Below are 25,718 nucleotides of genomic sequence, written 5' to 3' on the forward strand. Positions count from 1 at the left end.
ACCAGCACTGACGAGGAGACATAACCTAGAGCCAATGTTGCCAGATTCACACTGGAAGAAAAAACACCGATCTAAGAACTAATTATTTACTGCTGCTTACTCACCAAGTTTGTACTTTCAACAAAAAAAAGGCTGCTGTTCCAAGCTGACATTTAAATGCCTTTCAGCTGTGTTATTAGTTTTTATAACAGCAACAGAAAATGTGGTATACACATATTTTAGGAAAACCTAGAAAATGCATCTGAATCACAATCTCATTCAAGGGCTATCCCCTACATGCTTAGTGTACTGTGTGTCTCATTTTCTGTCTTTCATAGCTCTCATTTTCCAGTCATCATCCTTCCCCAGAGGGATGAAATAAAGAAACTTGCCTCCTATGAGGTGCAGGGTCTGGACCACTGTGGCCGCCCTGCAGCCTCTCCCATCTTCTCCTAGCAGCACTCCAACGGCCTTCTGGGAACCCACGCCAATCTCCTCTATCAGACCACAGCTTTGCCTGGAGGAGATGATACTACCCGCTCCAGAGGTGGGCAAGTAACCTAAACTATCAGATCTGGTATTACATTTCCCCGGCCACAGGGAGTGGTTCAGTGGGAGACCGTTGCTGGGACTTCTGACCCACTGGACACAAACCTAGAAGGAAGGCTGGAGTTGCTGCAGCTACTTTGTGCCATAATAGTAAGGTCTATCTATAGATGGAGCCAACAGAGTGGAAATTAAGCCAAATGACTAGGGGAGGGCAGGGGAGGAAGACATGAATCCTGGTTGACGTTGTGCCTAAAGCTAAGCTAGCACCGGTCTTTGTAGTTATATGAGTCAATCAAGTCTCTTCATGCTTAAGCCAATTTGGGTTATGCTGTTATCTGCAACCCAAAGAGCCCTTAGTGGTAAATGTCACAACAAAGTGAGAGCCTAGAGGAGCACTCTTCACGAGCACCGTGTGCAGGCCTGCCATGGAGCCGACCTCCCCTCCACTCACCCCTCCACATGAAGCCATATGCCATACTGCTCACAGAGTTCTTTCAAACGGCCGATCTTATCTGTGTGCCCTACGGCTGCAGTTCCTAGGATGAAACACACAAAAAAGGATACTGAAAGGAACAAACATCTTCCGAGGCTTTACAGCGTGACAAAAGCTTTCATATACATTATCTCCCCATGCGGGAAGGAACATCTCTGTTTCATTGAGACTTTCTTTGTGGATCGGCTTAAAATCAACTTTTGCAAGTTGATTATTCAAGTTTTGAACAGTGTGTATTCTCCATTACATGTATCTATAAACTCAAGCTTGTTAACTGTGCTATTTAAATATCTATACTTATTTTCCATCTACTTAATCTGTTGTTTCATGAGAAATATCTTCAAGTCTCCTGCCAAGATTGTGCGTTGGTCAATTTACACTTGTATTCTTTCAATCTTCCTTTTATGTATTTCAAAGTTATGTTCACAAGCATTCATAACTGTTCTCTCTCTCAGTAGATCAGACGGATTATAATTAACGTGAAGTCTGTTTCATCTCATACTAACATTGCTACAGTACTCTTGTCCTGTTAGCATTTCCCCTAGATATCCTTTCTTTCTTACTTTTTGTCACTTTCTCAGTTATTTCTATTTAGGTGTGTCCTTTATAAAAAAGACAGACGAATTTGGGTTTTGTTAATCCAATTGTGAGGTTCTTTATTTTAATATAAAACATGCATTCTGAGTCAGTTTAAACATATTGAACACTTTAACCCATTTCCTTGGTGATTTACATTACAGGCCTTGCTGGACAGATACCTCTTCACAGAACATAAGCAAAATGTGGGATCATATTCTCTCAACTGTCCTAAATTTCCAGTTAGCAGAATCCTACCTAATAAGATTTCAAACCTCACCAACTGCCTCAACAAACACAACTAATGCAACTGGCTCTTTTGCAGGGTTTATGCCAGGAAAAGGGCTGAAAACTTTTTATCCCACATATAAGTCTGTCTCAAATTTTAAAAAAATCTTAACCAACACATTTGGTTTAGTTGAAACAAGATCAAAGGCCAATGCATGGCTTGTGTCACACGATGCTTCTATCAAAACAAAGAGCACAGTGCTGTGTTTTAGTGACCAGACCACATTCAGAGTCTTTTTCCATGTTTTTGGCACTGTCTGCTGGCAAAGGCAAACCCCTGGGATGTGTGCTCTGGTGACATCCCAGAGCTACATCTGGTAGGTTGTCCAGTCACTGAGTCACATGTGAACTGCAGACTCTCCCATCTACCAAGTGACTGAATATGGGTGGATTTATGTTTCTTTTTTTTCAAAGATTGGCACCTGAGCTAACAACTGTTGCCAATCTTTTTTTATTTTCTTCCCAAAGCCCCCCAGTACACAGTTGTATAATTTTAGTTGTGGGTCCTTCTAGTTGTGGCATGTGGGACGCCACCTCAGCATGGCCTGATGAGCGGTGCCATGTCCGTGCCCAGGATTCGAACCGGCGAAACCCTGGGCTGCAGAAGTGGAGCACGCGAACACAACCACTCGGCCACGGGGCCGGCTCCTATGTTTCTTTTTAAAAATACAATAAGTCAGGAAGGAAGTGGTGGTTTTCCTGCTAGCAATAAGATGGATATGCGTTTTTTCCATTTATTATTATTTTTTAAATAATCAGCTTTCTTAATTGAAGTATAATTCACATGCAATAAAATCCACTCATTTAAGTGTAAGGTTCAATGAGTTTTGACAAACGTATACAGCGTGTAACTACCAACCCAAACAAGGTAGAGAATATTTCCATCACCCCAAAAGTTCCCGCCCCTCCCCCAAAGTTTCACTCTTTCCTCCACTCCTCACTGGCCATGGACAACGCTGATCTGTTTTCTGCCACTGTAGTTTCGTCTTTTTTAGAATTTCATGTAAATGGAGTCTTCTTATGTGCCTGGCGTGTTGCACTTAGCATGCTTCTGAAATTCACCCGTGTTGATATGTACATCAGTAGTTATTTCCATTTATTGCTTAGTGTCATGACATGGATATACCACAATTTGTTCATCCATTCCCCCAGTGAAGGACATCTGGGTTGTTCCCAGTTATGAATACTGCATACAATTCTTTGTGTGGACATGTGTGTTCATTTCTCTTTGATAAATACCTGGAAGTGGAGCTAATGGTTCATGTGGTAATTTTATGTTTAGCCTTTGAGGAACTACCAAACTCCTTTCCAGAGTAGCTGTAACATTGCAGCCCTACCTGCGGTGTACGAGAGTTCCAGCTGCTCTGCATCCTCACTAGCATTTGGCATTGTATTTTTTCCATTCTAACAGACACGTCATAGTAGATCATTGTGGTCCTAATTTGCTTTTCTCTAATGATGTTAAGCCTCTTTTCAAATGCTTACACATTCATGTATTTTTTGGTGAAGTGTTTATTAGAATCTTTTGTTCATTTTAAAAATTGTACTGTCTGTCTCAATATTGAATTGTAAAACTTAATTATATATTTCAGATACAATCCTTTGTCAAAAAAAAAGCCCTGCAAATATTTTCTCCCAGTCTGTAACTTGTCTCCATTTTCTTAACAGGGTCTTTTGAACAGCAAAAGCTTTTAATTTTTTTTTTTTTCAAGGGAAGATTCGCCCTGAGCTAACATCTGTTGTCAAATCCTCCTCTTTTATTTTTCCTCCCCAAAGGCCCAATGCCTAGCTGTTAAGTCATTCTAGTCCTTATGTGAGCTGCTGCCACAGCACGGCAACTGACAGACAAGTAGTGTGGTTCCGTGACTGGGAAGTGAACCCAGGCCACCGAAGCAGTAAGAGTGCCAAACTTTAACCACTAGGACATCAGGGCTGGCTCTTCCAATTTTTGATAAAGTCTAATTTATTGTTCATGTCTTTTATGTCCTAAGAAATCTTTGCCTAACCCAAAGTCACAAAGATCTTCCATACTTTCTTCTAGAAGTTTCATTGTTTTGGCTCTTATGTTTAGGTCTATGAACCATTTACAATTAATTTTTGTACACAGAGTGAGGTAAGAGTTAAGGTTCAATTTTTTTCCTTATGGATATCCAATTCTTCCAAACCACTGGCAGAAAAGACTATTCTTTCTTCCCTGAACTACCTCGGCTTCTTTGAAACTACCAAGCGACATATACATGAGTCTATTTCTGAACTCTTTACTCTCTTCAGTTAATCTCGCACTTTCTGGATTTTGTAGCTTTATAGTAAGTCTAAAAGTCAAATAGGTTAAGTCTTCCAATTGTGTTCTTCAAAATTATTTTGGCCATTCTCAGATTCTCTGTATTTTCATATAAATTTCAGAATCAGCTTATCAATTCTATAAGCAATTGTAGCCTGCTGAGATTTTGAGGGGCTGAGTTGAATCTACAGATTAATTCAGGGAGATCTGACTTAATAATATGGAGTCTTCCAACCTGCAGACATGGAATCGTTCAATTTATTTGGGTCTTCTTGAATTTCTCTCCGCAACATTCTGCAGCTTTCAATGTACAGATCTTGCATATATTTTGTTAAATTTACCCATAAAGGTTTTTTTGATGCTAGCTGAATAGCATTTTAAATTCAATTTAAATTGTTCATTGCTAGTATATAGAAATTCTGCAACCTTGACAGATTCATTTATTAGCTTCAATGGCCTTTCTTGTTTTCCTCAGCACTTTCTATCTATATGATCATGCCACCTGCAGATAAAGACAGTTCATTCTTCCTTTCCAATCTGTATATCATTTAATTATTTTTCTTGCCTTATTGCACTGTCTAGAACTTCAAGTACAATGCTGAATACAGTAAGCAGAGCAGAAAGTGGTAGTTGACCTGCTGTCTACAAGGTGGACATTTAAGTGTGACATTTTAAAATTCAACTTAGAAAGGAAGCACATGAAGAAGCAGAGAAGCACTTATGACCTAAATGAAAGAGTATACACACACCAACAAAGTAACTCCTCAAACAAACTAACAAAAGGAAATCTAATGAACCAATTTTAGTATTACAATTCTCACCACAATGCAGATAAAGACTATCTTAAACATGTGGTGCAAAAAACATCTCTTAAGACTTGGTTTTTTTTAGGCTAAGTACCTAGCCTCTCTCCTACTTGTCCAAAATGGAAGATTCCAGTTCACAATACTCACCAGCGTTTGCAACAAGCAAAAGGGGCAATTTTCCTCGTTCAATATCTTCTTTAATCAGTTTCTCCAGGAAGGCAACATCCTGGCATTAAAAGACAAACCACAAAAACATGAAGCAAACAGCATAAAAGCTACACAATGAAAAATTATAACTTCCTAAAGAAGCAATGCAAAAGGAGAACTCACCATCTGATGCTGGGATCCAAACATAGTGTTACAGGGCACACGGCACAAGCAGGGGAAGGGCAAGCCGAGCTGCAAGAGGGACCGTACAATTTTATAAAGAAGACCTTTGTCACCAGTCACTTATGCCCCCAAAAGATTGTGGCTCTAAGACAAGTCACAATTGTTCTTTTACAACAATCTCTCTCCCTAGGAACTCTTAATGTTATAAATAATTGTCAAACTACATTTAGAAAGTCAAGCCAAAAGAAAGGTGAATTATAAAAGGATACAATGTAAAATTTCTTACATGAGTCAACTAAATGAGTAACTATCAACTCATATTCTGAGTAGCTATCTTTGGCATATTCTAGAATATACCAAAAAACAAAAACACTTTTCCAAACCAAGAAACAACTGAGCCCCAAGCATTTTTCTGGGGATAATTTAGAGTCCTCCCTCCAGGCATTAGTGGTAAATAATACCAGCTAAAGGCATTCAAAGAATGATATCTTACTTATGGGTCCATCCACTCCTAAAAAGCAATAAATATGGTCTAGCAGATGTACATTTCTTAGGAGAAATGAAGTCAGTGTTACGGATGGAGATAGTAATTGTCAAATAAATTTTTTTTTTTTTCCTGAGGAAGATTAGCCCTGAGCTAACATCTGTTGCAAGTCTTCCTCTACTTTACACGTGGGTTGCTGCCACAGCATGGCTAACAAGTGGTATAGGTCTGCGCCTGAACCAGTGAACCAGGTCTGGATCTGAACCAGTGAACCTGGACCCTGAAGCAGAGCATGTGGAACTTAACCACTATGCCATGGAGCTGGCCTGCAAATAAATTTTATATTCTTCATTTTTAGCTTCCAAATCCCTGAGTTTATAGTTTTAGAAATTTTTCACAAGTTGCCACATATTGTTCTGTATAACCAAGACTTGGTAGAATATAAGGATCAAAAATTTATCTTTTGGGGATATGCTCTGGGGACATCCTGAGGGGCCAGCCCCATGGCAGAGTGGTTAAGTTCATGTGCTCTGCTTCAGCGGCCCAGGGTTTTGTCGGTTCAGATCCTGGGTGCGGACCTAGCACTGCTCATCAGGCCATGCTGAGGTGGTGTCCCACATAGCAGAACTAGAAGGACTTGCAACTAATATACACAACTATGTACTGGGCGGGGGCTTTGGGGAGAAGAAGAAGGAAAAACAAAAAAAGATTGGCCACAGATGTGAGTTAGCTCAGGTGCCAATCTTTAGGGGGAAAAAAAATTTAATGAGTATTTTTTTCATATTTATTCCCCCGTAAAGGACTTTTCTTTTAAATTATACAAGTGAAACTCAAGTAAAACACACAGTAAAAAAAAAATAGAAATTAAAAGTAAAAATGCACCCCACCCCACCCCCCACCACCGCCAATAAGCTGCCAATCCACCACTGTTAACAGGTCAGTATATAAACTTCCAGACACTTTCTAGGTATAAATATATGTATTTATATAAATATATTTTTCTAGGTATAAAAAACATACACATATAAGCATGGACACAATTTTTAAAACATGAACATGACCATCTTATATATGCTGTTCTGCCACCTGCCTTTCTCACTCCACAGGACATCCTCACACTTCTTTTGAAGGTTGGATTGCTGTCCCAAGACAGCCTTGGGGCCGCAAGAGCCTGGCCGGCAGCAGTAATTTGTCTCACATTTCCATAGCACTATCATGAAACTCCCCATTTTGAATACCCTCAAGAAGAGGACTAATTTCTTGCCATCAGTGACCAGAGCTCAGAATCAACTCAAGTCCCTGAGCTTCCCCTATATGCCCCCAGGACTCCTCCATCTTACAAAAGACAAACTGTCCAATCCTATGGGTTGTGCCTTAAAATATTCTCTTTTTTTGGTGAGGAAGATTGTGCCTGAGCTAACATCTGTGCCAAGCTTCCTTTATTTTATAGTTGGGTGTAGGTCCATGCCCAGGATCCAAACCTGCGAACCCAAAGCTGCTGATGCAGAGCACATGAACTCAACCGCCATGCCACTGGGCTGGCCCCCGCCTTAAAATATTCTTGGCCAAGAGCCTTAACAATTTCTTATCTCAGGGTAGCCCCTCAGTGGGCCACATGCACCATGAACTTTAAAAATGGTAATGCTCTTTGATCTAGTAATTCTAGATTGACTCTGAAAATCCATCTGAGAAATATAATCCTAAATATAGAAAACCGTTTCTGCAGAAACATGTCTGTAACAGAACTTTACAAAGAGCATTACCTGAAAATGGTCACAGAAAGCAAAAGAAGGCAAACACTCTAATTGTCCAAAAGGAAAACAGTTAGTTAAAATACTGTACACTCATTTGAAGGAATATTATAAAGACGTCAAAAATAAACTTTACTTTGAAGAATTGTTAAAACATGACATGCACCTGCCATAACAGTAAGTGAAAAAAGCCATATAACCACATAAACAGACAGACACTCTTTGATTAAAGTCTGAAAAGAAATAAAGTAAAATGTTGACTGTGGTTGCCTTTGGGCAACTAAAAAAAATACATATCTGAATTCATTTACATACATTTATATATTTTCTTATAATGACAAAACAAGCATGTAAGAATACCATCTTTCTTTTCACTTGAAAAGAGCAGCAGCTAAAGAAGTCAGTCTACACACTTGAAAAAGGTCCAGAACAGAATAAAACATTGTTTCTTTAAAATAGCCACCTGATACCACCTTACCTGATTACAGAGGTACTGGCCCAGGCCAGGCCTGGCAGCAGCACTAAGATATATAACAGGCTTCTTGTTATATAACACATTGAACCCATCCACTACGAAGTCTTCATAACGGGAATGAATGGCAAGCCTACAGATCTTTGCAAGTCCTTCTCTTTCTTCTTCGTGGAAATAAGCGCAGCCATTTTCATACCTAAGAGACACCCAGATATCGATACATTATCTCTGGTTAACTCTGATTTTATATCCCAATCTCATAATCGAGGAAGTAATTCTTTTCTCAACCTAGAAGCTGTCACCTAGATCAGTCAAAGGAGAGAGGAATCACCCTCCTCTGAGACAGCTGATGGCTCCTTACAGCTGGAGGGTATAAAGAACAGAGGCGATGACCTTTCATTCATATCCAACTCGATAAAGAGGAGAAACTATGAAAACCAGCAGAGGAGTCCCTCAGATATAAAAACGCTGAAGATCAGGGTTCTGGCTTATTCTCCAAGAAGGCCAGCACTGGATAATGGAGGCAAGGTTCTTAGCCGAGTTTCCGCCCCAAAACATCCAAAGTAAATAAAATTGTCAAAACACTAGTCAGGCTAACTTCTGCTTTCACTATTATCTGCTTGGGGTCGGTGACTCTCCTCAATCTCCCAGAGGAGGGGGAGAGAGAATCTCAACTACAGGGCTTGGATTTTTCTTAGGACAGAAGAAAATTTCTCCCTTGCAATACATCAGGCAAACTCATAGTTGTGCCAGGCCAGCCTTTCTCCCAACATCTGAAAGTGGGTCTCCAAGTTAAATGCTCCAATGTTAGGCAAACGTTCCTTTCCTATAAAAGTAATAGTGTAAACACAAAAATACCACTGGCCCTGTGTCTTCTACTGAATCCTTAATCTGCTCTAATTCCTTAATAATGCCAACGTTATTACAGTACGAAGCAAACTGCAATTTCATAACACATACTCATCTTCCTTATGACAGCATTTCCTTTCCACTAAAGCACAAGATAATACTTTGACTAAAAATATTTGAATCCGTTTCACTGCTCTTCTATCAACATGTGCCAGTTAGGAATCTAAAAATAAGTAACTGCTGATATTACCTAACAAGTATGTGCCTTGCTCAGCTTTTTACATATATTAATGCACTAGCTCATTTAATCCTCACAACAATGCCATGAAATCGATATTTACGCTATCCCTATTTCATGGATGAGGAGGATGGAGAGGTTGAGTAACCCTTCCAAGAGGAAGGGGAAGAGGCAGATTTGAATCCAGGCGGTACAACTCAGAAAACAGCTCTCTCAGTCTATACCCAACTCATCGATGTCTTTAGAAACTAAAAACTCATAACGTCTGTACCTGAAAATTCTGCAAAGCCATAAGGTAGTGTCTGAAAGGATCCGAGTTGTAAGTTTTCTCAGCTTCTCTTTGTCCAGAGTTGAAATATAAGCTCCCAGACTATGCCCCAACAAAGCTATATGACCTTGTTCTCCAATATTCTGGATTCTGTCAATCAAAATGCATTAGATTTTAAAAAAAAGTATTAGTCAAAGCATAAAAAGGAATAAAACTTAGAGAAACAGTATTCCATACAAATTTCTGACAGAGTTGAAATTCACTTAACAGCCAAGAAGGCAGAAATCCAGATAAATTTAGAAAACTCAATGCATATAAAGTATCATAGTCTGGCGAAGAAAAAGATTTTTAAAATTCAAGTCCTAGGAGATCAATATCCTTCTTTTTATTGAATAGCTACTAAATGTACAAACTGTTTTTGAGTAATTTTCTTCTAAAAAATTTTTAAAAATTAAATACCAGCCATAAGGACTACATAGGATAGAGCTGAGATAAAATGTGCAGAAGCCAATTTCCTTCAAACTCATTAGATGGAGATCAATCCCCTGCCTTAAATAGCTATTTATGACAATACTATGGCAAAGTCAAGGGGAACGAGGTATTCTATTATATATAATTAAAATGGATGGACAAATTTCCTTGATAAAGAATAACTATAAAGCAACAAGAAAAAGACAAAAAATTGAACAGGATACTGGACAAAGGAGATTGTTCATAGAAAAGGACATATAAATGGGTCTTAAAACATACAAAAAGACACAACCTGGTTCATAAGAAAAATACAAATTAAAATTATGCTGAAAGAGAATAAAAAAGCTATCAGATTGGCAACAATCCTTAAGTTTACTAAAACCCTTGCAGGTCAAGGTGTGGGGAAAGAGGAGTGCTCACACATGGCTGGTGGGACTGCAAACGGGCACAATCCCACAGAGGGAAATTTTGCAAGAGCTACCAAAATCACAAATGCACAAACTGTCTGGCCCGGCAATCCCACTCCCAGGACTTGAACCTCCAGAAACACTTGCTTCAATGAGAAACGACACATGTACAAAGCTAGTGGCTGCAGCAATGTTTGTAAGAGTAAAACACAAATAAGAGACTAGTTAAAGAAAATACGGTTCATCCATTCAAAGTAAAACTAAACAGCCCTTAAGAGAGAAAGCTCCTTTGTGTATTGATATGCACTGACTCCAAGACATAAATGAAAAAAGCAAGGTACAACGCATACGGTATTTATGTACTGGAGGGCGTGAGTAGAGACATTTTGCTTGTGTATACATGCACTAAAATATCTCTGAAGAATACACAAGAAACTGGCAGCATTGTCTGTCTTTAAGGAGAACAAGAGAGGGAGGCAGAGGTAAGAAGAAAAATCGCCTTTGTATATACACCCTTTTTATCTTTTGAAATTTGAATCAGGAGAATGAATTACTTATTCCAAAAAGTGAAATTTAAAATAACTAAAGAGAAAATAAAACTAAATAGCTAAACAGATGAATAAATAAAAATAAAACAGATGATTCACAGACAACATAGCCTGCCACCCATCAATGCAGCTGTGGCAGTTCTTGTCGGCACGCAGAAGCACAAGCACAAAGGGCACAAGAAGAAGCGATCAGAGCAGAAGCGCATGGCAGTGATTCTCCGGCCCCTTTGCCAGCCCCTCCCTAAGACAGGACAGCATAATAACTACAGGATTTAGTTTTAGTAAATGCCTTCCTTTTGCAAAATATATTACCTAAAGTACATACATGTTTATCTGAAAAGAAAAAATGAACATCATTTACTATGAGCTATGTACTGTAACTCTGAATGAAACACAGTTTATTATTCCAGCATGTTCTAAGAAGGCAATCACTATCAAAATCAAGAACACATATACTTTCGAAGAGAAGCTGCCAACCATTCTCCATTACCGGGTACTCTGGGGCTCCTCATCTTCATCTCCGTGCATCAGATTCTGAACTAACTGGAGGATGCTCACCATATCTTGTCCACTGCAGAATAAAAAACAGTTGATGGACAGGTGGAAATAGCACACATCCCCCACCACTCTCTACTTCTGGCATCCAAACTAGCTTTAAGACATATATTTTTTTAAATGAGTAGCTACAAGTGAAAGAATGTGTTTGAGGTACAATATGCATCTTTTAAAGACAAGTTTCAAATTATTAATTGAATTCTGAACATAACCTTTTTTTGTTGTTGGTGCCAGTCAACCCTGTGCACAGCAGGCAGCACCCTGCCCGGTCTTTCTGTGCCATCCTCTCACTTCCGGTGCTACATCAGACAATGCTCCGCTGCTATTCATAGGGTTTCATGGCCAATTTTTTGGGAAGTGGGTAGCCAGGTCCTTCTTCCTAGTCTGTCTTAGTCTGGAAGCTCCACTGAAACCTGTCCACCATGGGTGACCCTGCTGGTATTCGAAATACTGGTAGCATAGCTTTCAGCATCACGGCAACATACAGCCACCACAGTATGACAACCAGCAACGGGTGGTGTGACTCCCTGACCGGGAACCGAACCCGGGCCACAGCGGTGAGAGCATCAAATGGTAACCACTAGACCAGGGCTGGCTGAATATAACCTTATTTGTGATTGATTAAATCTTCTAGCTAAAAACGAGATCGATTTTTTAAAATTTCACCAGTATTGCTCCAACAATATTTCTCCACCTATTCACATGAATCCTGGAAAATATTTAATAAGCATGTTATAAAAGCCAAAACAGCCCTTATAAGATGCTGGGAGGTCACAGAAGCAGCAAGAATACGCCAATGCCACCGGTACATCTAGTTTCCCTCCATGTAGGAGTCTTGCGTGTGTGTTCTAACAGACTTCACCGCGCAATGCCATCGTCATTTGTTACCACCTCTTCCCCAAGCCGGGAAAGAAACTGCAGACCTGCTTAGAGGGTAAACAGATTGACTTCTATCCAAGGTAAGTTACCAAATGCTCATTACATGAGGAGGTGAAAACTTATGAGAAGAAAGTGAATGGTTGAAGTAGTCAGCAATGGCAAGGCAATCTGTAACACACGTAATGTGAAAATATTAGGGCTCCATTAATGGGAATATGACCAATCAAAAGCTCTCTCTTTTGAAGATGTGGTATATACACAATGGAATACTACTCAGCCGTAAAAAAGAACAAAGTCATCCCATTTGCAACAACATGGATGGGCTGCGAGGGAATTATGTTAAGTGAAATAAGCCAGATAGAGAAGGACAATCTCTGTATGACTCCACTCACATGAGGAATTTAAACATGTGGACAAAGAACAGATTAGTGGCTACCAGGGGAAAGCGGGGGTAGGGGTGGGCACAAAGGGTGAAGGGCTGCACCTACAACATGACTGACAGACAACAATGTACAACTGAAATTTCACAAGATTGTAACCTACATTAACTCAATAAAAAATTTGAAAAAAACAAAACTCTCTTTTGAAAAAGCAGCATTGTCAAAACAATGCCCCCACACAGACCCTCCCTGAGGTGCTGAGCTTCCTGAGAGAGGGGCTCTGGGCCTTGGACATTGCACAGAGATTAGGCCAAGTGGGCCTTGAGGCACACGTGAGTGCTGGTCCCGTGACCCTGAACAAGCTAAGCCCCTCCATTACAGAACTGGGAGGATGCAGTCAGACAGTGCACGGGAAGCATGTAACGCTGCGCCTGGCTTAGTGCTAGCTCAGATGCTGGCTGGTAGCATGATTAAGCGTGAATGCTCCCGACCGGTGGCTTTAACGCCCTCACTGTGAGAATTACAGACGTTCTCGGTAGTCTCTCTTCCAGGGAAACGTCTGTGGGATCCGCAGAACCCTTTAATCCCCTTCAGTAGGCCTGAGATGAGGAGACTTACAGGACTGGTTCCCGTTCTGAGTTGTAGGAACCACTTGGCATCAGGGCTGCAAATCAGCACCATTCATACTACAAGTAGGAGTGGCTATTTTAAAATATTAGTGTCTGGGTGTGTTAGATGTGACATTTACTGGCACACAGTATCCTTCCTCTGTACTTTTCTTTTGCAACTTTGTAATGTTTATATTCAGGTCAAAGGACAATTTAAGGGAGTTGTACTGTTTACCTATGTGAAGTTTCCTGGTTATAAAACAAACAAAAAAAAGCTTGTCTGAGGGAAGCTGGGCTGGGACTTTAATTCCAGATCGAGTGCCAACATGCTGTGAAAATTTCAAATACTCATTTTTCTGATATTTTCCCTGCTAGCTCGAACCACAAACACTTGACAGGTTTGCTTTAGCTGCCAAAAAATAAATCACTCTACCGATAAATGATTAAAGTTGACATTTTCCTTTCAATTATAAAAATGATATATCTTCTCAAATTAAAATCTCTCTCACAATAAAGCTCAGTCTACCGAATAGATTATAGGTTTCAAAAATGAAGTGTGACAGTCAAGTTATAATTATAAATTTGTGCATCACTTTTTTGTTGTTTTAAAGCTTGGCACCTGAGCTAACGTCTGTTGCCAATCTTTCTTCTTCTTCTTCTTCTTCTTCTTCTTCTCCTTCTCCCTAAAGCCCCCCAGTACATAGTTGTATATTCTAGTTGTGAGTGCCTCTGGTTATGCCATGTGGGATGCCGCCTCAGCATGGCCTGATGAGCGGTGCTATGTCCGCGCCCAGGATCCGAACCAGCAAAACCCCAGGCCGCTGAAGGGGAGCGCGCAAACTTAACCACTTGGCCACAGGGCCAGACTCCATGCACCACTTTTGCGTCATGAAGTCGTATCAGATTCTGAAGGGGAAAAGGAGAGAAGCAGGCAGGCTCAACATTATTACCAGCCAGCCAATCTCATTCAGTTTTTCGGTGTTACACGGCACCCAACTCTAAATTTGCTTTGTGCTCATTAAAACTAAAATTGTAAATCAAAAATGGTAAAATCTTGGTTTAAAGAAAATATATATCCTAACTAAAGGTACTTACTTATCTTCAATGCCACCTACCTGCCTTGGAGTGGCCCTGGAATATCCCCTGACATGAGCTTCTTTCCATTTTCCTCTTCTGTTCTTCTAATTTAAAGGAAATACAAAACTGTTAGTTTCATCCTGTCAAATTTCTAACATTTGAGCATGCAAACATGTGACAATGTTGCCTATAACCTCTTAGTAACTGAGGTAGGATTTGAAACATTTATTACGTGTCTCCCCTACCCTTGGCCCCAGCACCCAGTTTGAGGTATAGTTTGAGTTTCAGGAAAAGAAAAGAACATGGAAAAAAAATAGTACTACTTCACCCATTTCTTGGTTAGTTGATGCCCTTATTTATAAATAAAGAAGTATTTATAGACTCAAATCAATATATTAAATAAATGAAACCTTTAATTGGCAGAGCTGAAAATTATAAGTCCTGCCCCTCAATTTTAAAATCGTTTAATTACAAAGCACCTTCTACTCAAGACAAATACCAACTTTAAAACCAGCCAAAGCTAAGCTAACTGTCACATTTTGAAACCAAGAGGTGTTTTTAACAGGAGGAAACCAGTGCCACCAGTTTCACAACAGGTTGAGCGCGTTTAATAGGGTCACTTCTGTTCCATAGGCTCACCTCTGACTGTCCTCTAGCATCTTCATGGCCTCCTTCAAGTTTTTTCCCATTTCAGCTAGTGTAGGGTCTGCTATCTGGGAAAAAAATCAAAAAAAGTTTAAGTTTTAATAATCCCTCTATTACTCCTGCAACGGAATTCATTCAGAAAAGCTAAATGCAAGTCTACTTTCTCCTGAAATTATTATAAAACACATGGATTTATTATAAAAGTACGTTTCATTAAAAAATTCCAACAGTACAAACATATAACATAAAAAAGTCCAACATAGGCTGGCCCAGTGGCGTAGTGGTTAAGTCCACACACTCCACGTTCACAGCCCAGGGTTCACAGGTTCAGATCCCGGGAGCCGACCTAGCACCACTCATCCAGCCACGCTGTGGCGGCATCCCACATAAAATAGAGGAAGACTGGCACAGATGTTAGCTCAGCAACAATCTTCCTCTCACACACACATACATGCAAAAGTCCACCAGTCCTACTCCTGGGGGAAGTCACTTTTAAGTTTGACATACATCTTTCCAAATTTTTGCCTTACTCATATGCACCTCTGCAACTTGCTTTGTTCTACTTTATAGTGAATATTGTTCCATGTCAGTGCGTCCACTTCTTTCTTCTTAGTGGTGACACCTTATTCCATTCTATGGGTGTGCCATCATCTAACCAGTTCTGAATTAATAGACCCTTAAGTTATTCCAGTTTTTCACTATTAGCAGATAGGTTCAGCGAAGTACGTCGAGTATGCTATTTGTTTTACTGTTGTCATAGGCTGAAAAATGGCCCCTCAAAAGACATTCACATCCTAACCCCTGGAACCAGCAAGTGTTATCTTATGTGGCAAAGTCTTTGCAGAAGTGATCAAGTAAAGGATCTTAAGACAGCAAGATTACCCTGAATTATCCAGGCAAGCCCTAAATGTAACCATCTGTATCCATATAAAGGAGAAGTGGAGAGAGACTACCCACACACGAGAAGGCTATGTGAAGACGGCGCAGAGGGAGATTGGAAGATGCTGGCCTCGAGAACCCGAGTGACGGGGCCACGAGCCGAGGAAGGACTGCCGGCAGGCAGCGTAACCTAGAATAAGAACCAAAGGGCCTCTCCCCTGGAGCCTCTGGAGGGAGTGCAGCCGGGCCAGTCCTCGATTTCAGCCCCAGGATACAGATGTCAAACTTCTGGCCTCCAGAACTGTGAGAATACACCTCTGTTGCTCTAAGCCATCCAGGTTGTGCTAATTTGTCACAGCAGCCACAGGAATACGCTAACACACTCCTAAACTGGAAACTCACACAAGTCGGTAATCGAGACCGCCCGTAGAGACGGGAACTGGAACGACAGGCCCAGGGTCAGACAGTCTTTTCAGGACACATGTTTGTTCCTGTTGGATTTTAGTACCAAGTGTACATCTAGCTCCCACTCAAAAAATAAAATGAAACTTTAAAAATTCTTGCACAATTAAAACACACACTTATTTTTCTTTCTTTCTTCTTAATCTCCACAACCTCCGATTTTTAGGCAGACAATTCTGCTGCCTTGAATCTCTATAGTATGAGCTGGGTTCTAAACAGTTAACAGAAGCTCTCTTTTCTCTCTTGCTCCCTTCTTACTCTTCCAGAGTACTTCAAGTCTATCTCTCTCTCTTCATCCTGCCTACTGTACCTCGTAATATCTTACATGGAGTAGGTGTGCAATAAGTTGTCTTACATTTAGTACTGGCTTACCTCCTCAAAACTGTTTTTAAGAAATTCCACTCCGTTTACAGGTAAGTATCAGAAAACGCTAATTCTAGAAGAGACCTTAGGGATCTATCCAGAGAGTTTCCACCTGTCTTCTGAGCCCTAAGATTCCTGGGAAGAACTTTGGGGAGGAGGGGTTGGGTAGGCAGCTGGGGCTTCTAACCCCCCCACCCCCATTAAGGAGATCAGCTCTGTTTTATATAATAGGATTTTGAGTAAAGTTTCATTCGTAAAAAAATTTCATTAAAAAAGAAAAAAAAAATGTATGGCATGAAAACCTCTGATTCTGGTCTAACATTTTTGAGGTGAGGAAACAAAGGCTTAGAGAGGTAAAGTGACTTGCCTAACGTCATGGAGCTAATAAATGACGAAGTGGTGCCAGAACCCTGGTTTCCTGACTTTTTTTTTCTTCTTTTTATTGTGGTCATAATAGTTTATAACACTGTGAAATTTCAGGTTGTACATTACTATTTGTCAGACACCATATAAATGTGCCCCTTTGCCCCTTGTGCCCACTCCCACTCCCCTTCCCCCAGGTAACCACTAAACTGTTCTCTTTGTCCGTGTGTTTATCTTCCACAAATGAGTGGAAATGAGTTCGTCTTTCTCTGTCTGGCTTATTTCACTTAACATAACACCCTTAGGTCCATCCATATTGTTGTGAATGGGACAATTTTGCCTCTTTTTACGGCTGAGTAGTATTCCATTGTATATATACCATATCTTCTTTATCCAATCATCAGCTGATGGGTCCTTGGGTTGCTTCCACGTCTTGGCTATTATGAACAGTGCTGCAATGAATGTAGGGGTACATAAGTGTCTTTGTTTTATTGATTCCAAGTTCTTTGGATAAATACCCAGTAGTGGGATAGCTGGGTCGTACGGTATTTCTATTTTTAATCTTTTGAGAAGTCTCCATACTGTTTTCCATAGTGGCTGCACCAGTTTGCATTCCCACCAGCAGTGTATGAGGGTCCCCTTTTCTCCACACCCTCTCCAACATTTGTTATTTTTTGTCTTGGTGATTATAGCCATTCTAATGGCATAAAGTGATATCTAAGTGTAGTTTTCATTTGCATTTCCCTGATGATGGGTGATGTTGAGCATCTTTTCATATGCCTGTTGGCCATCTGTCTATCTTCTTTGGAAAAATGTCTGTTCATATCCTCTTCCCACTTTTTGATCGGGTTGTTTGTTTTTTTGTAGTTCAGTTGTGTGAGTTATTTATATATTATGGAGACACCCTTGTCAGATATATGATTTGCAAATATTTTCTCCCAGTTGGTTGGTTGCTTTTTTAATTTTGATCTGGTTTCCTACACCTTCCAGAAGCTCTTCAGTCTGATGAAGTCCCACTTGTTTTTTTCTTTTGTTTCCCTTGTCCGAGTAGACATGGTATTTCAAAAATCCTACCGAGGCTGATGGCAGAGAGTGTACTGCCTATATTTTCTTCCAGAAGTTTTATGGCTTCAGGTCTTACCCTCAAGTATTCAGTCCATATTGAGTCTATTTTTGCGTCTGGAGAAAGACAGTATCTACTTTCATTCTTTTGCATGTGGCTGTCCAGTTTTCCCAGCACCATTTATTGAAGAGGCTTTCCTTTCTCCATTGTGTGTTCTTGGCTCTTTGTCGAAGATTAGCTGTCCGTAGACCTGGTTTCCTGACTCTTGTTTCCAAATTCTATTACATCAGACTGACTTTCACAGGGATTACAAAATAATCATGTAGTCACATCTGATCCGATTTTTACAGATAGAAAAATCATTTTAAAACAGGCGTTTCCAGTAAAATTCACAATTTAAATGTAACCATGAGATGGGTCAGAAAGCATTCTAAAAGAGTCTCGGTGTTCTCAGTTAATGATCATGAGTAGGATGAGGAACAGAAAATGGTCAAGAGAATTTATCTTAACTTCTCAATCTACTGGTCATGTTCCTTATTATTCTCATCTCCTGTGACACTCCAATGTGTCCCCGATCATCTGGCCAAATGAAAAGATAGTTTTGCTTGAGCAATCACACCTCCATGTTTCATGCTTACAGCACTTGCCCTGTTTGAAACATCTTTGTGCTTTTTATCTATTGCTAGCTACCTATCAAATCACAATGCAATACTTCCAAGAAACCTTGATGGATAAAACTCTTCACTCTTTCACATCCTCTCTAATGATATCGATACGATTTTTTCTAAGCCCCAAATCCAGACTCGTTGCCTGACAAAATGATTCTATTTGGGACCATGGGACAGAATGCTTGAACCTGGGGCCATTCTAATATTCAACTGTTTATCCTCATGGTTCCTTACATCCTTTCCTGTGACTTGTTTTCTAGATGATCTTCCCAGATCAATTTGCATCTTCCATCTCCCAATTACATTATAAGCTTCTTGAAGGCACTAGTTCAGACTCCTCCTAATTCTGACTTCTCTTGTAGGACCAAGAGTCTAAAGTCAGCTGGATTCTTGGATTGCCATATTACCTCTGAAACCCCAAAGGAAGGCATGGCATCCTGGATATCAACATACTGGCTGTCTCTAAGTGCAACACAGCTAATCTCTCCTATAGGATTGGAACAAATTTCTCAGTTCGGAACAGAAAAGTACTTGACTTTGTTTAGAAGCCACTTCATAGGAACAAGGCTTATTTTTAAACACCAGAATCACACGTGATGACGAGATGCTTACACTGAAGGCCAGAGGGAAACGCACCTTCCTCGTCCCCCTTCCGAGTCTCTCTCTAGAGCGCACACTCACTGGGCGGAACAGCTTACGCCGAAATTGTTCTTGCTCCTACTCTTTCAGAGAGTGAAGCGGTAGGGGGAATGGGTGGGTAGGGAAAATAGCATTTTAGTTTAATTTCAGTAAGTTAAATGTGAGTTATGATGTGACTTCAATTTCACAGACCCTCACATGCTTGTTGTGCTAAGTGGATAATACAAAATATAAAATGCTATCCAGGTGCAGGACGATACTAGCCTTTAAGGCAAGGAATTCTCTAAGGAAAATGTATATTTAATAATTTGGTTTAAAACCAAAATCCACGCCTCCAGAAACTTCTAGTGAGGGCAGTCACTACTTTCTTATTCACATTTTGTATCCTCAGGACCTGTCAGAGTGCCAGACAAGGTAGCTGTGTGATGAATGTTAACAAAAAACAGCACGGCAACAGCCACGCACAAACCTAAAGGAGTGAAGAGGTAAGTTGTAGAAAGATGTCCAGGATTCAGTATTTAGAAGGGGAGTGTTTTATGATATTGAGGGCAGAAAATAAATAGCATTCTATGCTAGGTTCCTAGGAAGAAAGTCCTATCATTTTTTCATTCCTTAGCACGTAGCAGAGGGTCTGGCACAGAAAAAGGGCCCAAAACGATTTGTGATCCTTCATAATTACAAATACTTACTGGGCTGCTAATTAAAACCTTTACATGCATTCCTTCCCGACCCCAAAGGCACAGAGTTAGTATGCAGTAGAACAGAACCGAAAATCTCTATTACCCTGGAATGAGCGCTCTCAGCGACGAGGCAAGAGCGCTTCTCAACTTCATCACATAAGAAAATGCAGCAACGCACACTGCGAAAACCTCCGTCCTCAAAAATCCTAACTAGAGCTAAGGCCTCATTTTAAAAATGATCCTTGTTTAAGTTTTCACTCAGACAAAAAGTCTCTCAGCAGACTCTCCCTACAGGTAAAGTTTCTGTTCTACAACGGTCTCAACTAGATGACCAGAAACTTAACATCTAAAACCAGGGCATGTTTAAGAGGGAAAGGAACTACCATTAATAATTAAGCTAGGACAGAGGCAGGGACAGTCCTGGGCAAACCAGCATGTACAGTTTCCCTAGGTTCACTAAAATGTTACTTCAGATCTTACACCATCGTTCCCCCCAGGGAAGGCCCTGCAAATGTCTGTGGCGGCGGCTTTTAGGAGTTATAAGGTAAAACAAAAGACGACGTGCAATTGGAAAGCTGTGCACCCGAAGTGCAGGTACTGCCTATGGCATCAGTCTCAATACTAAGGACCACACGGGATTGCTACACTTCTTTTCCTGCTTACAAACACATCTGAATACATTCTCCCTCATTTAAATCGTGAGTAAAGTGACCTGCTAAAAATATGCGGCCTACTAGGAACAATTTCTGAAGAAAGGTCCCTTTGTTAACAAAAAAAGTCAACAGATTCCAACCATCCCTTTTGAGGCCAGCTGGCATTCAGGCTGTTTCCCTTCCACTGTCTTTCTGACCGTCCTTAAGCAAGCCACCCCAGCTCGTAAGATGTGTGAACGTGGGCTTTAAGACGCTCTTCCAGGACAGGGAGCTGCAGGCAGCTCAGACTGCTGAGATGGACGCCTCGGGCTCCTCTCTCACCTTGGGTCCCTAAGCCTCAGAGAAGCTTGCAGCAGTTAGACTGTTAAAAAAACAGACCAAAAAAGTGCAACAAAGCATTTATGGAGTGTGTGTATAGAGACACATACTTTCTAATTACAAAACCGCTATATGCTCATTACTGAAAATTCGGAAAGTTATTAGATGGTTAGTCATTAGGCTGCAAATTTATAAATTATATTTCTGTGATGGTTGATTCCGCTGTATAATGAAGTGGATTCAGTATTTTTGCTTCAATTACATCTAACACAGATATGTGGTATGGCTTGATGCAGTTTCAAGGCTCCTATAAAGAACATTCAATTGTATGTTAATTGTCACAGAACTAGGATAGCTCATTTTGTAAAACAAGCCCCACCGGTCATCATTTTATGAGCATTTTTTCAAGAATCATTTTTATACTAGGCTGATTATCATCACTTCAGGCAGTGTGGACTATTAAAATATGCTGCCTCTATCTCAAGGAGAAATATTACACATATAATGTTAAAATATCATTAATTGAAAAAAAAATACCACCTTACACCTGTTAAGACAGCTATAATCACTAAGACTAAAGATAACAAATGTTGGAGAGGGTGTGGAGAGAAGGGAACCCTCATTCACTGCTGGTGGGAATGCAAACTGGTGCAACCACTATGGAAAATACTACGGAGATTCCTCAAAAAACTAAATATAGAACTACCATATGACCCAGCTATCCCACTACTGGGTGTCTACCCAAACAATCTGAAATCAACAGTCCAAAGTAACATATGCACCCCCATGTTCACTGCAGCATCATTCACAATAGCCAAGACATGGAAGCAACCCAAGTGTCATTGACTGATGACTGGATAAAGAAGATGTGGTATATATACAATGGAATACTACTCAGCCAGAAAAAAGACACAATCATCCTATTTGCAACAACACGGATGGACCTGGAGGGAATTATGCTTAGTGAAATAAGCCAGACTGAGCAAGACAAACACCAGATGATTTCACTCATATGTGGAATATAAACAAGCAAATGGACAAAGAAAACAGTTCAGTGGTTACCAGGGGAAGGGGGGTGGGCACAGGGGGTGAAGGTGACAAACAAGAAATAATGTACAACTGAAATTTCACAATGATGTAAACTATTATGAACTCAAATAAAAAATATATCATTAATTGAAGTTCTCACAATTTAAATGTTAGAGGAAAAAAAAATCAAGAGTCAAATGCAAGGTAAATCAGTAAAGGAGGTCAGGGAGTAAGTCTCAATTTTTCAAAAAAGCTAGTAAAAATTATAAATTTATCTGGAATAAGGCTGCATGGATTAATGAAAAAAATCACTTATTTTTGCTTTTGGCTAGTATTATATCAACTCAGTACTGGCAACACTGGTACTATTCCTACCCTTATTATTTGGAATACATTCTATTTATTATTTTGTTCTATTTCATTTTTTAAAAACGCTGGTCATGACCTGATACGTTAATTTGACATCCCACATAGGATGTAACCTGCAGCTTGAAAAAAAAGCCAACAACATAATAGATGTTGGCAGTTATTAATAGTGGGATAAATAATCATTTGTTAATAAAGTTTATTGACTAAGAAATTGTTTATAATAAGCTTTCAAAAGTGGAAATGGCAATAGAAAAATAATAATCTTAGGGCATAAGAGTTGGCAACTACCGCTCTACAGTCACTTTTAAAATTTCCTCAGCTTTCAAGCACTCTTAATCAAGCTCTTGTACATATTTTCTTCAACCAGAGTGTGACAACAAAATTTTATTTATTTTCATATGAATTAGGCAAAAAAACAATACCTCAAACCCGGAATTCATAGATATCACTGTTTAGGAAAACTCAAGCCTAAAAAAAAAAACAGGTGAGGGGAGGAAGGGCAGCTAGACTACTGATAGAAAGCAGATGTGGGAGCCACTGCAAACGGGCACAAGGGAGCTTTTTAGGGAGCTGGAAGTGGTCCATATCTTGATCACAATGGTGGTTATGTAACTGGAGATAATTGGCCCAACTCAAGCTGTATAATTCAAGTGTGTATTTTTATTGCATATAAATGGTCCCTCAACTTAAAAAAAGGAAGGTGAATTGATTTAAAGTCAACTTAAAAGAAATATTAAGTAAATAATAGTACAAGTGGTACCGTGATGTGACAAAATTCACCAAGATGGTATCTGAATAACTGCTCTTTGGGAAATACAGAGCTAAACCTTTAAAGAGAAGCAGTCTCCAGAAAAGAGGAAAAAAGGAAGTCTAAAACGTCATTTTAAAATACATCGATCACAGTATTCATCAATAATAGAAGTATATCATGGTGTAGGCTCGACAAACTGTTTTTCAGGGGAGGAATGTCCATAATTGGGGGCGGCGGGGTTCTAGAACTACTGACAGAAGAAAAACTAAAGCGTGTGAGAATCAGCTGCTCGTATCAGACAGAAGACCTTGGTGTTATCAAAGCTGGTTTACAACGTATGTGTTAGACATATAAAAAAAAATCACCACCTTTCTTCAAGTGGTGAAAGTGATCAGGTTAGGCTCCAAATTGCCATGTTTCTAACATATCAACAACTCGTGCCTTCCACAGCTTTCTAAACAAGGTTAATCCGGGACAGTGATAATCATGCAACTATCAGTTCTCCAAAAATCGTTTATTTTCCTCCCAGGTGAAAATATAAACAGTGCCTGCTATCTAGCATTAAGCAAGCACCCAAATACTACACATCTCTCAGAAGCAACAAGAACACAGCAGCAGCTGTTCCGGGAACACAGCGATGAGAGAAAACAACAGGGATCCTCTGCAAAGTCGATACAGTGCCCTGCAAGCCTGGCTTACCTTACTGGAGTCTCAGTTTCTACATTTGTAAACGTTTCTGCCTGATGTGAACAGAAGAGTATTTAATTAAGAACCGGGCACTTTGTCTTCTGAGAACTGGATACTCTTGGAAAATCTTACTTTTATCTATCATGGCCTCTATGCTTGAGTGTGTCTGTGAGAACACGAAGACACACTGTAATTATTGGCTCATTAAACATCATAATATTCCTAGTTGAAAAGGGGTGTGCAATATTGCATAAGGTGTTAGTATTCACCCTTATGAATTCCTCAAGAAGAGAGGCAGAAAGAACATACGGGAAAAAGAAGGGGCAAAAATACATAGCAGAGTGGTCAAAATCTGGTAGAGAAGAAGGCAGCAAAGTTAGTAATATCAAATCAAACCTGTCACAGATGGAGGTACGTGGAGGAAAAAAGGGCATTCAAATAATTCGCCTTAAGGTACGTGCTGGGAATGCCAGGGGTCCACATGTAAGCTTCAAAAAAAAGAAAGTATTCCTAGAGACCACTACTTCTGGAGAATCAACTCACTTAGACAATACATGAGTAAATGCTTCCCAATAACCACACAGATGGAAAAATACCACACATCAGGCAAGCAATTTTTCTAAAAAGTTTACTAGTTTATCTAGAATCACACACTTATTCTGGAATAAAAAGAACTTTGCTTAAAGAGAAGCATGACACAGTTATGGAAAACTAAGTCTTTCACCGAGAAACGCTTCTTGTATACAGGGAGTGTTTCCTAGGACTTGTCGGGGGATAGAATCAGAAGGATAAAGATATCCATTCTCCTTATCAATATCATTATTTACAAAATTGAATTGGAATTATGTAGGATTAATGTTGCCAGCCTTATTTCAAAAATAATTAAGAAGAATTCTGAGGAAAAGAACTCATCAATTCCTGAAGCCTTTGTGTATCCATTATCTTCAGATCTTTAGGGTGGAACTGTGTGAAACTGCCAATATTCAACTGTTTTTAAGGCACAAAAACAGCAGTTTCATATGATTCCACCTAACACAATGTGCAGTCTAATAAGTAATTTAGTCTCACTAGGATTCTTGAAAGCTCACCGTAGCTAAATGTTCAATGTGACTGAGTGGCACTTTCCAAGTGAAGGCTTTAGTTTGCTTTTCTGCATACAGAAAAAAGGTTATACTAGAGAAGTTCACTCCTCCCTCAGTCATCAGAAACTCAGGAAGCCTTTTCCACAGAAATCAAAACTGGACCACGCCCCAGGTTAGACCTCAAGGACTAGCTAACCTTAAGACAGCTAAATACTTAACATTTGCCACAAAGCATAAAACTACTGCAATAATAACAGAAATTAAATAAGTGAAAAAATTGAATTCAAAATCATTTTATAGCTCTTGAATACTGCTTGGAAAGAATGGATTTAATTTAAGCTAGACAAACTAAATTTCTGAAAGGAATTTTGGGACATTTTCAAAGTGATTGGAAGCATCTTTTTTATATCTGATTTAACTTCAAAAGATGAAACGGCTTTCCTTTCCCGTAATTTATATTCTATGAGCAATAATATGAGGCACAATCATATCATAAAGTAAGAATCTACATTATATTTACATTTTTTAAAAACTCTAGAAAAGCCACAATTCTGAACTAGTCTACCTAAAGAGTCTCTTACTCAAAATCTTTCCTAGTCACTTAGTCCATGCACTTCCTATTTGTTTCTTAATTTCTGTGATTTTTTGTTTTTTCCTTGTTTGTTTTTTTGCATTTTCTTTTTTTTATTGAGTTCATAATAGTTTACATCAATGTGAGATTTCAGTTGTACCTTCTTTCTTGTCTGTCACCACATAAGTGCTCCCCTTCACCCCCTGT

At 39.6% G+C, this 25,718-nt stretch overlaps 1 protein-coding gene across 1 annotated transcript in view; it reads right to left on the reverse strand.

Moving 5' to 3' along the window:
* Positions 1 to 25,718, reverse strand: part of PDXDC1 (pyridoxal dependent decarboxylase domain containing 1) — a 51,221-nt gene that overhangs the window by 20,604 nt on the left and 4,899 nt on the right. Inside the window, exons 2-10 of the mRNA XM_046666236.1 lie at positions 14,929 to 15,002; positions 14,328 to 14,393; positions 11,281 to 11,361; positions 9,368 to 9,514; positions 8,016 to 8,205; positions 5,303 to 5,371; positions 5,120 to 5,198; positions 980 to 1,064; positions 3 to 51 (exon numbers count right to left, since the gene is read on the reverse strand). Coding sequence (XP_046522192.1) covers positions 3 to 51; positions 980 to 1,064; positions 5,120 to 5,198; positions 5,303 to 5,371; positions 8,016 to 8,205; positions 9,368 to 9,514; positions 11,281 to 11,361; positions 14,328 to 14,393; positions 14,929 to 15,002 — 840 coding nt within the window. The remainder of the gene's footprint in view (positions 1 to 2; positions 52 to 979; positions 1,065 to 5,119; positions 5,199 to 5,302; positions 5,372 to 8,015; positions 8,206 to 9,367; positions 9,515 to 11,280; positions 11,362 to 14,327; positions 14,394 to 14,928; positions 15,003 to 25,718) is intronic.

The sequence above is a fragment of the Equus quagga genome, chromosome 7, assembly GCF_021613505.1.
Source record: "Equus quagga isolate Etosha38 chromosome 7, UCLA_HA_Equagga_1.0, whole genome shotgun sequence".
Lineage (NCBI taxonomy): Eukaryota > Metazoa > Chordata > Mammalia > Perissodactyla > Equidae > Equus > Equus quagga.